Below are 15866 nucleotides of genomic sequence, written 5' to 3'. Positions count from 1 at the left end.
TTTCTGAAAGGGGACTTTCACAAACGGGGTGGTCTAGTTCGTCACCTGATTATTTTGCTGGCAACTGGGTCATGCAGCTGGCATTATGTTTATTCGAGATGGATGTATTTTGAAATGGATTCCTGGGCAGTCAAAAGCTTAATGACAGGCACTTACATTTCCTCGCATCCCCACCAACACTTGTTATTTTATGTTTTGGGTTTTTTAAATAATAACCATACTAATGATTGTGAAGTAGAAACTTAGATTTTTAAGAAAGCTTCTGAAAGGGCTTATGGATGCCATAGATTCACAATCTCTTATTTGAGATCCTTGGGACCATGTGTGGCTCAGAATTCAGAATTGTTTTGATTTTAGAATATTATCACAGCACATAAATTTTTTATAAGGTGCTCCCAGTGGAGTCTGAGGCTGGAACTCAACAATCAAGCGCAGTACATGTCTGCAGCAAAATGCATTACTATTTACACTAAGTGGGAGAAATGAGGACTCGAGTTGGCCTCATTTCAGATCAGATCAAAGTTTGGTAATCAATGGACTGCAGGAAACGAACTTTGGAGACATTTGAACTTTGGAACTGCAGATAAGGACTTTGGAGCCTCTATTGGTATTATATCTACTTACATTAGTACAACTCTTAAACCCATTGAAGGGCAATGAATATGTAACTTAGAATTAGAACTTGCTCTAGAGACATGTATTGAATGGAGCTCATTTGTGGCAACAAACAAAACTGAAACTGCTTTCGCCATCGAAAGTGTGCCTTGAGGAGAGAGCAGTCAGAGGAAATGTCAGACACCTGAAAACAAGCCCAGACCAGTACTTAGGAGCCCCATTTCTCCCCATTCCTGGCCCAGCTTCCACTTGGACTCTTGCCCAGCCCAATGGGCACCACCAAGCTAACCTTCCTCACAAGTAGCCACCTCTCAGACTTGACTGGCTTTCAAACCACATTAGGTCTTGAGAGTGTGTGTCCAGTTCCCTCCCTAAGCAACTCCTTTCATCAGAACAACTACCTGCATTAACGTGGATGAGAAATACTGAATGCTGATTAGTGAATGTGTCTCTCCTCCCAGCAAGCACATTCAGATATCAGCAGGTCTTTTTGGAAGCATTGGTTCAACTGAAAGGAGTGATTTTGAAGGTTAGCAATGACAAGCATTGTGGCTGGCCAGTGGGACACTTCTGTGGGAACAAGTCTTTGTCTCTCAGGCTTAATGCCTCTCAGGTGACAGAGGCTGTCAACACTGTCAGGGAGGATCCTGTTACAGAGCCTGCAGCCACCCACAAGGTTCACTGTGTCAGTGCCCCTACATTCTCTTGGGGCTCTTCCACCCTAAGCAGCTACAATGTCTGGGTGTGATCTAGGAAGCGTATATCAGCAATATGAAATTAAATGTCTTAATCTGTTCTGGCTGCCATGGCAAAACACCAGAGATGGAGTAGCTTATAAACAACAGAAATTTATTTCTCACAGTTCTGGAGTCTGGAAGTCTAAGATCAGCATGGTCAGGTGAGGACTGTCTCCTGAGTCACAGACGTACTGTGTCCTCATGTGGCGAAGGGGCAAGGCTAGCTCTCTGGAGCCTCTTTTATGGGGGCACTAGTCCCAGTCATGAAAGCTCTGCCTAATCACGTTCCAAAGGCCTCACCTCATAACTTCATCACCTTGAGCTTTAGGTTTTCAATATATGAATTGGGGGGAAGCACAAACTTTCAGACCATAGCAGATGTGAAGAAAAATAATTCTGCAAAATTGCCAAAGATTTAGTCTCTATACATGCCATTGTGAAATAGAAAGGAACCAAACTGGGGAAACTATGCTTAACTGGTCATGGGTGCCACCCACTTGGCCCACCACAGCATGAAACATTGATAAACGATGACGACCTTGTCTGTCCTTATTTCTGGGTTCTTCCTGCCCCAAGTGAGTGTGCATCCAGCCTCAGAACCTGAGCTACCTATAGCAAGATTCTCCTTCCTTTCCATGTCCCCCAGAACTGTGAGGGTGCAAAAATAGAATGCTGTCAGGCCAAAGAGCTGGTGCAAAAACTAATAAACTGAAAAATAGTATGAGCTCAAAGCTACATCCATTCCTGCAGTATGTGATCACTATAGAAAGAGATCAAACATGATGGGCAACAGATAAATGGGCTCCTGGGTCCCTGTGCTGACCTGGGCTCTCATAGATCCTTCAGGCTAAACCTGGGCCATCCAGAGATCTGACCTCAGGATGCACTGTGGAGCAACAAAATGGCCATTTTCCTGTTCAACGGTATTTTTCAGTTTAAGTTTCCACATTGTCTCTAAAGTTACCCTTTGAATACACAGAAAGGAGAAAAGGTTCCTGAGGACACGGGTGCATTGTTCCTTGTTTTTATTGTAAGTGGCTGAACATCAGTAGGCACAGCTAGAGGCTGGGTGTATTTGGCAGTCTCTTATTGTTCCTGGACGCTCAGACTCCCAGGGGGACCATTCCCAGTGTAAGCTACAGCCGTCAGAGTCTGATAAATGAGTCTCGGCCAGCCATGCGGCGCACACAGCATCTGAAAGAAACAAAGCTCTCCCCTGACTCAGCACAAGTCCGGCTGCAAGAATCATTGTCCTAAATGTGGAAGGGCAACACCAGGGCCGGCGGTCACCTTTCAGCCCTCTCTGCTCCAGTGCCAGCAAAGGTTGGTCCGAACTGGCTATTGTGTATTCCAGTGGGCTTTCATCATGCGGTAGAGCCCACAGAGCCCAGCGCATATAACCGAGTGCCAAATATAGTCAATCCAATGTCACATTTTAGACGTTAGATCAGGAAGACAATCTCAGAATCCAAGAAGAATTTATCGATATACCAGGTCTATTAAAAGGCAGCACAGAAGGTCTTCACTGTGGGAGGAAAAAAAGAGAGAGAGATAAAAAGAGAGAGAGAGTTCCAATACTTTTTAAAAATTTCAATTAGCACATTTTTAAGGCAGTAAATATTGTGAAGGTTCTTGGAAAAGAACTTGCAGCGCGCTCTGTGTGCTTTATTATTCATCATGAGGTGAACATTGAGAAGGCAACGTTGTCCAAGATATGGATGAAGGCATGGAGCTTACTCATGATTTAAAATGGGTGAACCACTTCATACACAAAGCCACCGTGCATTAGATTTCAATAGCTGAAAAATGGCTTAAATGCAAGTTTCTCTGTGTGTTCCTATTTCTTCTTTTGGAGACTGATGGATAGAGCCTTTTGTTTCTGGAACTTGGAACATTACCTGCAGGAAAGAGAAGAATTATTAGTATATTGTACAAGAATATGTAAACAGGAAGCACAAAATAAGGAAAAGGAGTGTTTTTCAGCTTTTAAGCAACAATATTAGAGGCAGTAAAAGAATTATAATCATAGCAATTAGGCATCAGCCTATCATTTGTCTGTGCTGGATATGCTGATTCCCGTTGAGAGCCACTCTTCAGCCCTCCACCTTGGTCTGTGCCCTGAGGAGAACTCCTACCAACTGCATCACCTGGGTCCCCTAGCTTGCTGGTTTCCACTTGGTTTTGGCCAATGGGAGTCAGCAGCCAGAGGTCAGAAGGAGAGACTAGAGAAGTCAGGATATCATTCCCTAATGATGGGTTAGGTTTGGCCATTGCCATGTCTTTTGGCACCTGACTGTGCTTTTCAGTTCTTGTGCAGTCTGGCCCCATGATTCTTCGATGCCCTGTGCTGGTTTCCTTCAACGCTGTCCACAACTTTATAAAAAGTCTCTTCTTTAAACTCTCTTTATTACCCCTTTGAGTGTGCCCTTGTTTCTTACCAGGACACAGACAAATATAGAGCCTTTGCAGGAATTAGAAAAAGGCACCCAGGTGGGTAGTGGGTACTTGGGCTTTGTTTTCCTATTGTCTCCACTCTGGTATATATTGAAACTTTCTAAAATAAAAAGTGCATAGCTTCGTGGGCACAGAACCCTGGCTGGGTTCCAGCCTCACCTCACTCCCTCGGCAGGTGGCTTTATGCTGTGTACAGAATGCCCCGCTGAGCCTGGCGGCCGTTCAGAAGGATGGGCAGATCCCTAAAAGCTGGAAAATAGTCTTATGGAGAAAGTGAGAATTTACCTGGGTCTTCAGGATATTTGGAACTTAAGTGAGAAAGAGTATTGTAGGCAGGGAGAAGGTGTACACAGACAGGCTGGCATCAGATCTACAGAGGGAGCAGACTCTAAGGCAGGAAAGGCCCCTGGCGGGGAGCACCGCCGCATGGGAAAGGAGAAACGGGCTGGAGACGGGCTGTGCTCGCCGAGGCCTAAAGTGTGGGTTGTAGCTTAGGATTGACAGGAGGAATCATGCAGCATTGGGGTACGTGGGCTCTGAAGCTGGGCTGCCCGGGCTTCAGTCATCATTTCGTCAGCTGTTAGCTCTGTGACTTTACACAGTTACTTTTCCCTTATTAAGCCTCAGTATTCTACTGTACAAATTGGGGATAAAATAGTACTAACTCCTAGACTTGCTGGGAGGCTGGATTTTAAATGCACGTCCAAGTGCTTGACAGCTCCTGGCTTTTGTAAGCTCTCGGTGGACATTAGGTACTATCATCAAACGTTTTTAAACAGAAGAACGACATGATGAAAGCTGTATTTTATGAAGATTCATCAGACAGCATGTGCAGAATGCACTAAAAGGAAAGACAGAACAGGGGCGTCGGCGTGAGGCTGCTCTCGCTGTCTGCGCTCTAGAGGGACAGGGAAACGGGAGCGAAGCAGGCGGGAGAAGAGTGGGAGGAAGGGAAGCTGACAGGTCATGAGAGTAAGAAGTCAGAGGGGGCGCCAAGCACTCTCAGGTCTCTAGTCTCCCCGGTATAAATGCACCTGGCAGCTTAGGCAGTTGATGCTGAAGAAGTGACAGTTTTGATGTTTTACTACAAGTAAAAGAAATATTAATGTAAATTTGCCATTTCAGTACAAGTAAGAAAATGAAAGAACTATTAGATTTTACCTTCTATTTTACATGATAATGAATTAGACCCAAGATTCTATTACAAGATAAAAACCCTAATGGACACCTCAAGTATTCCAGCAATCACTGGTGACTTCTCAAACTTTCCAAAGATGGCTTTTTTAAAAAATCTGAGGTTAAGGCCTTCTCAGTTGAGAAAGAACATCCTCGTAAAAGAGCGCTTTCTAAGACCATGTGTAATTTACAAGTTTAGTTCTTACTAGCAAAATTAACAGGACAGTTGAGCAAGCTACAAGTTCTTAAGTATCAACATTTGGGGTAGAGGGAGAAAGAGTAGTTAATTTTAAATGATAATCTCTGTAAGTCCCCAATTGTGCATTCATTTGTAGGCAAGCCTACCTAAGAACTCAGTGCCATCTAAAAAATTATTGTGAAGCCATTTAGCCCTATCTCCCTTGGAGAAAATTTATTTCATATTTTTATTTGACCTTTTTTCCGGAAACTGGGTCCCGTTTCTGCCGAGGTTTTGGCTCACTGTTAGAAATAGTGTGGCAGAATCCAGTTTCAAGGCCCCTCCTGCCTCACCCTCATCTGTCTTCTCCCTCTGTGTCCTGCAGATACTTGCCTGAGATCATGAATGATGGGCTGACCAACCAGATCAACAATCCTGAGGTGGATGTGGACATCACTCGGCCCGACACTTTCATCAGGCAACAGATCATGGCTCTTCGTGTGATGACCAACAAACTGAAGAATGCATACAATGGCAATGACGTCAACTTCCAGGACACAAGTAAGAAAGTCTTTACCAGTAATCTCCAGAGTCAACAATGGTCATTAAAGATTATACCACCATGTTTATTCAAGAGCAATGTTCACCTTTCATCATGTGTCATTCTTGCCCAATCTGCAAAGCTGTTTATAGTTCTTTGGACAGAAAGCTCTGATCCACAAAACTTAGGATACTAATAAAATCATAGCTGCTCTTAAGGATGCAGCCCACTAAGTTTTAGTGGGTTGCATTCAGCTGTACCAAAGCTAAAATTGAGTTTCATCTGCCAGTTGATCCATTAATGAAAAAGCAACAAAGTAATGTTTTCACTTTCTCCTTTCCCCATTAACATTTATGTCTCTGCACCAAACTCCTGCTCCCTCTACCTCCAACCACCAAAAGGAAAACGTTCTAAAGATTACTCAGACAAGGCTGGGCTGGAATCCCTGATTTGTCACTTATGAGCCTGAGTCTTTACCAAATTATTTCTTTTCTTTTATAATTTTTTTTAATATATCTTTATTGATTTCAGAGAAAGGAAAGGAGAGGGAGAAAGAGAGAGAGATAGAAACATCAATGATGAGAGACTCATTGATCAAGCCCACAACCCAGGCATGTGCCCTGACCAGGAATCGAACCCTGATCGCCTGGATCCTAGGTCTACACTCAACCACTGAGCCACACCCACCAGGGCCCAAATTATCTCTTGAGTCTCAGGTTCCCCTTCTGTAGGAAGGAAAGCAGCCCTGCCTCAGAGGTAGTTGGGAAGTTTATTTGAGGCCATATTTGGACCCAAGATAATATCTCATGTGCCATGGATTCAACTGCATTAGTTCTCTCTCTCTAGCCAGTCATACACATATAGAAACCATTGACATTCATATCTGAAATATTGAGAGAAATAGTCAAATATAGATTCAATATTACACTTGACTATTTTATTCAATATCATAAAAGCATTGGAAGTTATTTGAAAGGCTACTAAGAGAACATTGACATGAAACTATATTTGGGTTCTGCCTAAATGGTTTCAAGATGTATAATTATTAAGGCAAGTTTTCTTTTTGTTTTTTGTTGTTATTGTGTGTGTGTGTGTGTGTGTGTGTGTGTGTGTGTGTGTGTGTTTAAGCAAGCACCCTTACAGAGACAGTTCTCAGGAAAAGATTTCTTGAACATGAGATATGGAGTTGCCAGTGATTTTGTAATTTGATCACTAAGCCAAAGGTGATACTTGTGTACTTGAATTAATGAGGTAGAAAGAAGTTTCACCTAAGTCTTAGCCATCACCCTACCGAGCTGTCCCTTGAAGAAAATTTTTAGTGCTTTATTCTATTTTAAATAACAAAAATTAACTTTCTAAATGCAGGATAATTTCCTACCCAATAGACTTCATTGTTATAAAATGTCTCAGATCGTCCCATTATTTCTCCGCTCTTTACTAAGCCTCTCCTCTCCTCTTCAGAAGAGAACATTATTACACAAGGTGTTAGCCCTTTTTGCTTCTCCCTTGCTCATTACTTAGCCTCACTCATCTCCATTTATCCATTCTGTCCTCTCTAGCTAACAAAATGCTTTATTATCTGGATAATGACTATTGGAATAAATTATTCAAGAGGCATAAGGATTGGTTGATGTTGGCCGTGGTTTTCTCTCCTCTCTTACCTGAAGAGGTTACATACATGTCAATCTGCAGTGCTTAGGGAATGTCCTTGAGGAAAGATTTTCCTCCATTTCCCCTTTAAAAAAAATAAAAATCCACAATAGTTAAGAGAGTCACTTAACTCTAACCCAATTACCAAATTTGACCCTTGATTTGAGGATAGGGTCATACAAACCATTAGCACATCTTCTAGCTATCATCACCCTTATTGCTTTTCACATTTTTAAAAATCACTCCTGCATTTGTGATTCCTTTCCAGAAAGAGATGGGGCCATTACTATTCTCATCTGGAATCCCCTGTCATCATTTGCTTACCACATTTTTAATATTCTAAATCACTTTAATATTTTTGTAAAGGTTATATTACTTCTGGTTCATAATTATTAGTGTTTAGAACAATCCCCTTAGCAATTCTGATATCTCTGAGTTAATGGGCATTTTTCCCCTCGTAAAGGCCTCTAAAGATGAATCAGAGAAAATGTTAAGAACCTAATATAGTATATTCAAGTTATCTTATCTGGTATTTAGATGTCCCTTTAGAAAAAAATTGTGATGAGTTATGCCTTTCTCATCCAGGAGACATTGGAAAAGTCCCTGAATTGCCTTAGCTTTACTTAAGTAGCATCAAGCAGCCGAGGTGGCACCAGTCTTTCAGGAGCAGCTTAGCAAGCTCATCACCGTTGGGGGCCAGCAGGGAGGAGTTTGGGCTATTGGATGGAATCATTGAGCAAGTGAGGAAAACAATTTCCTGAGTCCTCCCAGGAACATCATCTTATTTATGCCCCATAACAATTCTGTGAAAGAAATAGGATTATGTTCATTTTTACAGAAGAAGAAACAGAGCCTCAGCAAGGCTAACTGGTTTGCCATAGTTCACTTAAAACACAGCAAGTTAAACTCTAGGTCACCTTTGCTGTAGGAAACGTTTTCTCCACCAGGCATCATTGTGAGCACTGGGTTCGGTGTCCCCGCACATTTCATCAGGGTGTCTTCAAGCATACCTTGCAAGGTAAATCTTATTGTCCCTATGTGTTGAGATGAGGAAAATGACCGAAGTGGAGTAAACTGCCCAAGGCACACTGATTTACTCAACAAGTTATTTATTGAGCACCTGCTGTATGCCAGGGACCATTAAAGGCAATGGGGATCAGAAGTGCACAGTTACACAAAGTTTCTGACCACACCTCAACAAGTTTACATTCTGATGGAGGGGACTCACAGGAAACAAGAAGACAAGTAAACTACACAGTTGCACCAGCTAGTAATTGATGGAGCCTGACCTGGGGCTCAGGTCTGAGACACAGGGTTTATGAGACAGGACGAACCAAGCAGTAAGAAGTGGGAATAGAGCAGGCCCTGAGGCACTCCGGGCAAGCAAGAAAGGAGCTGCACTAAGACCACATACTGCTTGGACACCTGGGCATTGGTTTCAGGCAGGAAATGGCAAACTTTTTTTATAAAGGTCCAGATATTAAATATGTTCAGCTTTGAGGGCCATATGTGAACACAGAATTAGACAGTGTGTAAGTGATTGGCTGTGGCTGCATTCCCGTAACTTTCTATACGGGCACTGAAGCTTAGATTTCACACAGACACTTTTTTTTACATGTCACAAAATATTATTTTTCATTTGATTTTTTTTAAACACTTGAAAACATAAAAAACATTCTTAGGTTGTGGACTATACAAATACAAGCAGCAGGCCAGATCGGCCTACAAGCCATAATGAATCAACCCCTGGTTTAAAGGGAGAGGCTGGTTGACACAAGGTCTGTCCTTGTTCTTAGAGGAGCAGAGGAGGAACAAAGTGGTCAAGAGCGATGATAACCTGCGCCTCCCACAACTGTGTGCACTGCTCCCCGAGTTCCCACTTGCGGCGTTTGTTTTCCTCTGCTTAACTATTACTCCTCCTTACTTTAAAACATTCTTCCAGAATCCTTTATAAAAGCATGAGAACCACTAAGAACAATGGCTCTGAGGTACAAAAAGAGCAAAGAATGGAATTTCTTAAAGTCATTTAAACACTGGCCAGGATAAGAAATACCTTTTCAATGCCAACATGGCAGGTATGGCCACTCCTTAGGTTTGGGATTTACGTGTTCCTTAGTGGGTGACTCTGGATATCAATTTTACTGTGTTTCTTACAGCCCAGCTGCCCAGCACAAACCTGTTGAGGTAGGGCGAGGACATTTCCGTGGGGAGATGTCCCCTTCCATTACCATGCCCAATTTTGTCACGTGCCTCCAGTCTTCCCAGGTTGTGCTCTAACTTTCTTTGTCCATCTGTCCACACCAGGCGATGAATCCAGTGGCTCGGGGAGTGGCAGTGGGTGCATGGATGACGTGTGCCCCACGGAGTTTGAGTTTGTCACCACGGAGGCCCCCGCGGTAGATCCCGACCGGAGGGAAGTGGACTCTTCTGCAGCCCAGCTCGGCCACTCCCTGCTCTCAGCGTCTCTCGCCTGCGTCGTCCTGGCACTGCAGAGACTGTGCAGATAATCCCGGTTATTGGTCAGATGAAACTGCATTTTAGCTATTTGAACAGCCAACTCACTTCTTTCCTTACACTCTTGGACAATGGACCATGCCACAAAAACTGACCGTTTTCTATGAGAAGAGCAGTACTGCACTCTGCCTCCCGTTTTGTTTTCCCAAAGAGTACTGGGTGCCAGACTGGACTGCTTCCTATTTCCTTCTCTATCTGTGGGGACCTTGTTTATTCTAGAGAATTCTTACTCAAATCTTTCGTACCAGGAGATTTTCTTACCTTCATTTGCTTTTATGCTGCAGAAGTAAAGGAATCTCACGTTGTGAGTTTTCCCCCCTCCCATTTATAACAACTGAAAAATAACAATAATAGGAAGAAAAGAATTTTCTTTGTAAAATCAGGCCAAACCCCAAGACAACAGCATTTTCAACAAAGAAGCAAACAAGAGAGAGAAAAAATAAAAGAGCTTTAACAGTATAGGTTCATCATTGCCAGGAACTCCCAGTGTAAGCTTTCCTGTGACTCATCCGGCTTTAAAAAATGCTGTGGGGAGAAAGTTTCAAACTGTTTTTAGTGTAGTGAAAATACACCGTTGTCTTGGAGGTATCGTCTTGCACTCTGACCACACAACACCAAACTGATTTAGAGGTACTGGTACTAAATTTAGAATTCTATCTTTAATATGACGTAAAATATTGCTACAACTCAGCACCTCTCTCTCTCACCCTGCCCAATTTCAGTTGCAGTAATGGGACCATTCTCCTCAGTTCTCTTAATGTCTGTCCACTGGATCCAATTGGCACAGATTTTTCCCCTTCATCTTCAGTTACTAGTGGACACCCCCATTAAATCCTCCTCCTCAAAGGTCTGAATTGAATATAATCATCAACAATACAATTGCTTTGCTTTAGCCACAGGTTGGACATTAATTCAGTTTCTGCCCCTGTGCTCATTACCCTCTCAAAAGAAGATTTCTTTTAAAGAACTGATAAATAATTAGATCCATCCAATGCAGAGTTTTCATTTTTAGTTATTTGCTTTGTGTCAATTGGTTTCTGCATCACAAGGGCATTCTCTTACAAAATAACTCACAACAGAAAAAGTCAAGACAAAAAAAATATATATATAGTATTGACATGGAGATTTCTTTCACTTTTTTAGTCTTAGTATGATCATCTATTTTTATATCTATATATATATAAATCACAGATTTTAACTTCTTAATTCCAAGCTCAGGGTTGACACACCTTTGTAACAAAAATGTTTTGTCAACCAGCTCTTCTTGTTTTGTGTTGCTCAGAGAAGGGATTCTTCAATGAGCACCAAGAATCAAGAAAGAGATCTTTTTACGTATCTAACTGTCCATTTAATAAAAAGTTTGCCAGGGCACACCCTTTTTGCATGAGCGTGCTTTGTCCTGGATGCTCCTGACCATATCGAGCTCATGGAGAGAGCCATGGGTGTGTACGACTTTACCGGTGATGGAAACTATGCGTAAAGAATGTGTTTTTCACACAAAACCATTGCTTTCATGTACAATGCCTTCAGCCTAGGATTCCTGTTTAGCACTTGGAGAAATGTCCTAATGCAAGAGGCCAATTTAGAGCCACAGCCTAACTGGTCCACCAAGTGTGGCAAAGCTAGGCCCTGTGCTCCCCCTGGCAGAGAGAAGCAAAATAAACCAAACTGGGGCTTTATGAATACAGTTGGCTATCCATGTGTTTCTTGGTTTTTATGACACATCTAGGGTTGGGAAAAGTAATGTTTTAAGACATCACAGTATACAGTCACATTTTAATTAACCCATTGACAGTAATAACATGTAAATGGTATATTTCAATCCCCTTTCTCATCAAAATTATAATTAGTTATTGATTTAGTCATCACATTTAAGTAGAACATATGCGGCACAATAGTATTAAGTATAATTGAGCACTTTTGCAAAACTGAAAGTATTTAGAAGCATCTATTGCTATTGTATGCCTAATGAAATAGGAAACGTAGGATTCTGAGAGACTTTGTGGCATCTTTTCATGTAAATCTTTATGAAATCAACACTTAACCTAATTCAGCGTTACATACTCCTAGAAAAACATTTCACTACCAAACTTTGGCTTTCTGTCAACAATTCCACATAAAACATCTCTAGGAAGAACCAATCATTTATGTTGCTCATTTCATTGTATGTTCAGAAATCAGTATTGTCTTTCTCCAAATAATTAAGGTGCAATACAAATTAAATCAACCTTGATTTGCCAGAATATTTGAGTAATAATTTGTTTTTATGGCTTTAAACCCCAAATCTTTCCTTTTTGAAATATGTCTGCATTGTCTTCTATGAAACAGATCAGAATGCCTTGCTTTTCCCTTGCTTTCACCCCCAAATGATTTTGTGCATGTGTGTGAATACACATTGTGTTAACAAATATGAACCCATGTTCTGTACATACTAAACACACAGATAACATATAAACACTTGTTTCATTTGTGTCAGCACCTTGGTTATTAACCTATTCATAATGGTTAGAAATAGTGATCCATATGAGCCAGGCAGAGAGCTGAAATGACTATCAGTTAATGATGCCACAATATTAGTCACCTGCATGAAGGTGGTCAAAATATTATTCAAATTGTACTTTCTGGTTTTTATCATCATCCTACTATGTCATATGATGTTCAGACTAATTTAACATGGGGTGTTTGGGGTTCTTTTTGCCTTATGAGAATTAGTTTAATCCAGTTACCCCATTTCAGAAGTATTTTGGAATTTCACCTCACCCCATCCCACTCCTGGCCAAATTACTTTCTCTCCTTTCAGCATCGTGATAGGGGAAGCAATGATGCTGCATTGTTTTTCATGACCTGACTTCTTTGCTTTGATGTCCTCTAGGTTCTGTAATGACATCATAACCTCTGTTACAAGTAGAGAGGAATGGGCTCACTGAAGTCGGACACTAGAAACTGTTGGGTGATGCTCATAACTGCAAACACTTAGCTTATTGAAGTGCCTCTATTTACATGTTTAGTTATAATATGTATTTTTCTAACAGAAATACACGTCTGTAATTGGTGTATATTATACTTTGTATATGTTATAACAAAAGCTAAACAGAGGCTAAAGTCTTTAGCAGAGGAGAATGAATTACAGATTCATGAGTTAGAGCTCTGCTATGGTTCTGTACTGAAGGACAGCCATGACAACCTTCTGTCATCTTAATGAAGGTCAAGTCGGCACTTTGATTATAGCCATCCTAGAACAGCCTTAGCAATAGCAATCTGACTCCCTTACAGTGACTTACCCAGATGAATATCTTGTATGACCTTGTTTTAATTGTAAGGGATGGAAATGCTACTTTGTCTACACTGAAAAACACTATTATTCATTGACAAGCTATATTAATTATAAAAGGAGCATTCTATAACTCACACACACTGAAAATATTATTGGATGCAGAACCCTGCTATTTAATTTATATTCCCTGCTGCAGACATTAGCCTACTTTAATTCTTTAGCCATTACATACATGTTTTGGCTAGACACTGAACACCAACTAAAGTCCCCAAGGAGGAGTAAAACCTTAGCAAATTCCTGAGTTGTGATTCTTTTGTTACTTCTGTTTGCAAGGCTAATTGTCAAGTGGTTTGATTAAAGGTGAAAGTGTTAGCAAATGCAAGTTTTGACTTATCCAAAACTTGTAGAAAATTCAAACTCATTTTCATTTACTTACAGTGACTAACAGACCTTTTAACTTTAACAAAACAAACAAACAAAAAATGACAGTTTAGCTTTGCCAGCAGAAGAGTAAAGGAGACCCTAACTTAAAAATTTGCGATATGTTCCTCCTTGGTGGAGACATTAGCTAGTGTTTAGTTTTAGGCCAAATTATACAACTAGAGTATTGATCTGTATGCATTCTGGAGCCTTGCTATGTCATGGTTTGCTACAACACAAGGACTCAGCCTAGCATGGGGCCGTGTGAACTGCATTCAAAGTTGAGTAGCTACTGGAATCTTTGACCTTGCCTTGCAATGAGGTACTTCCATGAAAGGAAGCCCAACGATGGCCTAATAGTGAGGTCTCTGTGTGCATAAGCGTAATATACATGCAGGAAAAATGTGTGCACCAATCAAACCTAAAATTTTATGTGACTGTCAAATGAATATTATTTGGGTTAAGATTTTTCATTTCTGATTTGGATAGAAAATTGCTATTAATCTTGTATTAAAATAGTTTTTAAAAATCTACCAGTGCCCTTTCTGCATTTTCTTAATTATTGTCATAGTCTAAATTTCAGAGTTTTTTATATTTTTTTTTTGTTTGAGACCTTTTTAGAAGCTGTAATATTACAAAAGAAGAGAAAAGGAACATAGATTAAATTAGCACCACTCACCTAAATACACTTGGCATTTGAATCCATGAACTTTTAAAACTTTAGAATATTTAGAACTTTCCAAACACATGTGGAATATACTATAATCTCTCATCTTTTGAATTAGTTTCTTCTCTAATTTAAAATTTAGTGGCTTAAGAACTGACCTCACTTTATGAGGTCAGAAAAATAAGATAATATGTGAAAGAACTAACAGTAACATGTTAAAGATTCGCTTAACAAGTATTTATTAAATTCCTACTCTCTACGAAACCTGCTGCAGGTGCTGATCACTGGTTGTCAAAACCACCAGTTGGAAATTATTCACTTTTTACTACAGCTAACCATAATTATTATAGATACATCATATATTTCAAGATGGTCTTTTAAATAAAGGAACCCATATAAATAATGTTATCAAGAATATAATGTTTAACTGTAAGCAATATTATAACTTAGTTTGTGTTATGACTATGTTGGTCTCTATTGAGAAAAGTGATATCTACAAAACAATTAAGGAATTATAATTTAATCTATAAAACTAGAAAATAACAAATTCTATTTGGAAATAAACTGAAAGCAATTTAATGGAAAGGAGACCCTTTCTGAAAGAGGCCATAGTTGAGCCACATGAATGGTTTGAAAATTTACTTTATTTTATATTTTTATTGATTTTTTTATTGATTTGAGAGAGAGAGAGAGAGAGAAACATTGATTTGCTCTTCTACTTATTTATGCATTCATTGGTTGATTCTTGTATGTGGTCCGACTGGGAATCAAACCTAAAACCTTGGCCTATCTGGACAATGCTCTAACCAACCTAGCTACCTAGCCAGAGCCTGAAAATGTGTTTCAGAGTGAAGCCAAACAGATTAATGATGGGTTGGATGTAGCATTAAGGAAAAAAAAAGAGGACTCTATAGCACTCCTAGGTTAAGTGTGGGTGAACCAAGGACTTAAAATCCACATGCATCTACTCCAAAAGATTAGTGATCCAGGAAAGCCTCCCCAGGAACAATCGAGCTGTTTTCTAATGACAGGAGGGAGACAGCCTTGTGCAGACCTGGGAATAGAGATTTTCAGGCAGAGAAAAATCAAATCCAAAGTCTCAGCTCAGGAATGATCTTTGAGTACTCCAGTGTAGCTGGGGACCAACAAGTGAGCTGTCGGTGGTGGGAGATGGTCAAAGAGCTCAACTGCTGCAGCCATGTTAAGTTTGATGGCCAAAGCCGTGGTCTTTTACCACCTGGTGAAACCAAAACCCTGAAAGAACCCATCCCGATGCAGCAGCCCTGCTGGTAACACTTACTAGCATTTTAAACCACATTTTAGCAAGGAACTATGCTAATATCTTTATGTACTTCATCCTTATAGGACCTCTATGAAGTAGGAATAGTAATGCCTGTTTTTATGCTGAATAAAATGAAGCACAGTGAGATTAATTAACTTGCCCAGTCACACAGGCGAGGCTGTGATATGAACTGAGATCTGTAACAACTAAGCAGAAAAGTGGCAGTATACAAAGATAATTTTTGTCTTTCATTACAAATGCCATTGAATTATCCAAGGGTGTTCTGAGAATTGGCACAAGCACATGAACAGGAATTCAGATGTTTACTTGCACAGAGCGTATGTATGAAAATTTTATT

The 15866-nt window shown here is 40.5% G+C and overlaps 1 protein-coding gene across 1 annotated transcript in view; it reads left to right on the top strand.

Annotated features, from left to right (window-relative positions):
- The window catches only part of GPC6 (glypican 6), a 1010768-nt gene extending 996676 nt beyond the window's left edge, over positions 1–14092 (top strand). Inside the window, exons 8-9 of the mRNA XM_016224122.2 lie at positions 5546–5721; positions 9656–14092. Coding sequence (XP_016079608.1) covers positions 5546–5721; positions 9656–9858 — 379 coding nt within the window. The 3' untranslated portion in view covers positions 9859–14092. The remainder of the gene's footprint in view (positions 1–5545; positions 5722–9655) is intronic.
- The last annotated feature ends 1774 nt before the right edge of the window (positions 14093–15866 follow it).

The sequence above is a fragment of the Miniopterus natalensis genome, chromosome 2, assembly GCF_054644295.1.
Source record: "Miniopterus natalensis isolate mMinNat1 chromosome 2, mMinNat1.hap1, whole genome shotgun sequence".
NCBI classification, from domain to species: Eukaryota; Metazoa; Chordata; class Mammalia; order Chiroptera; family Miniopteridae; genus Miniopterus; species Miniopterus natalensis.
The sequence above is the reverse complement of the archived record's forward strand: the minus strand, read 5'-3'. Positions and strand labels throughout refer to the sequence as shown.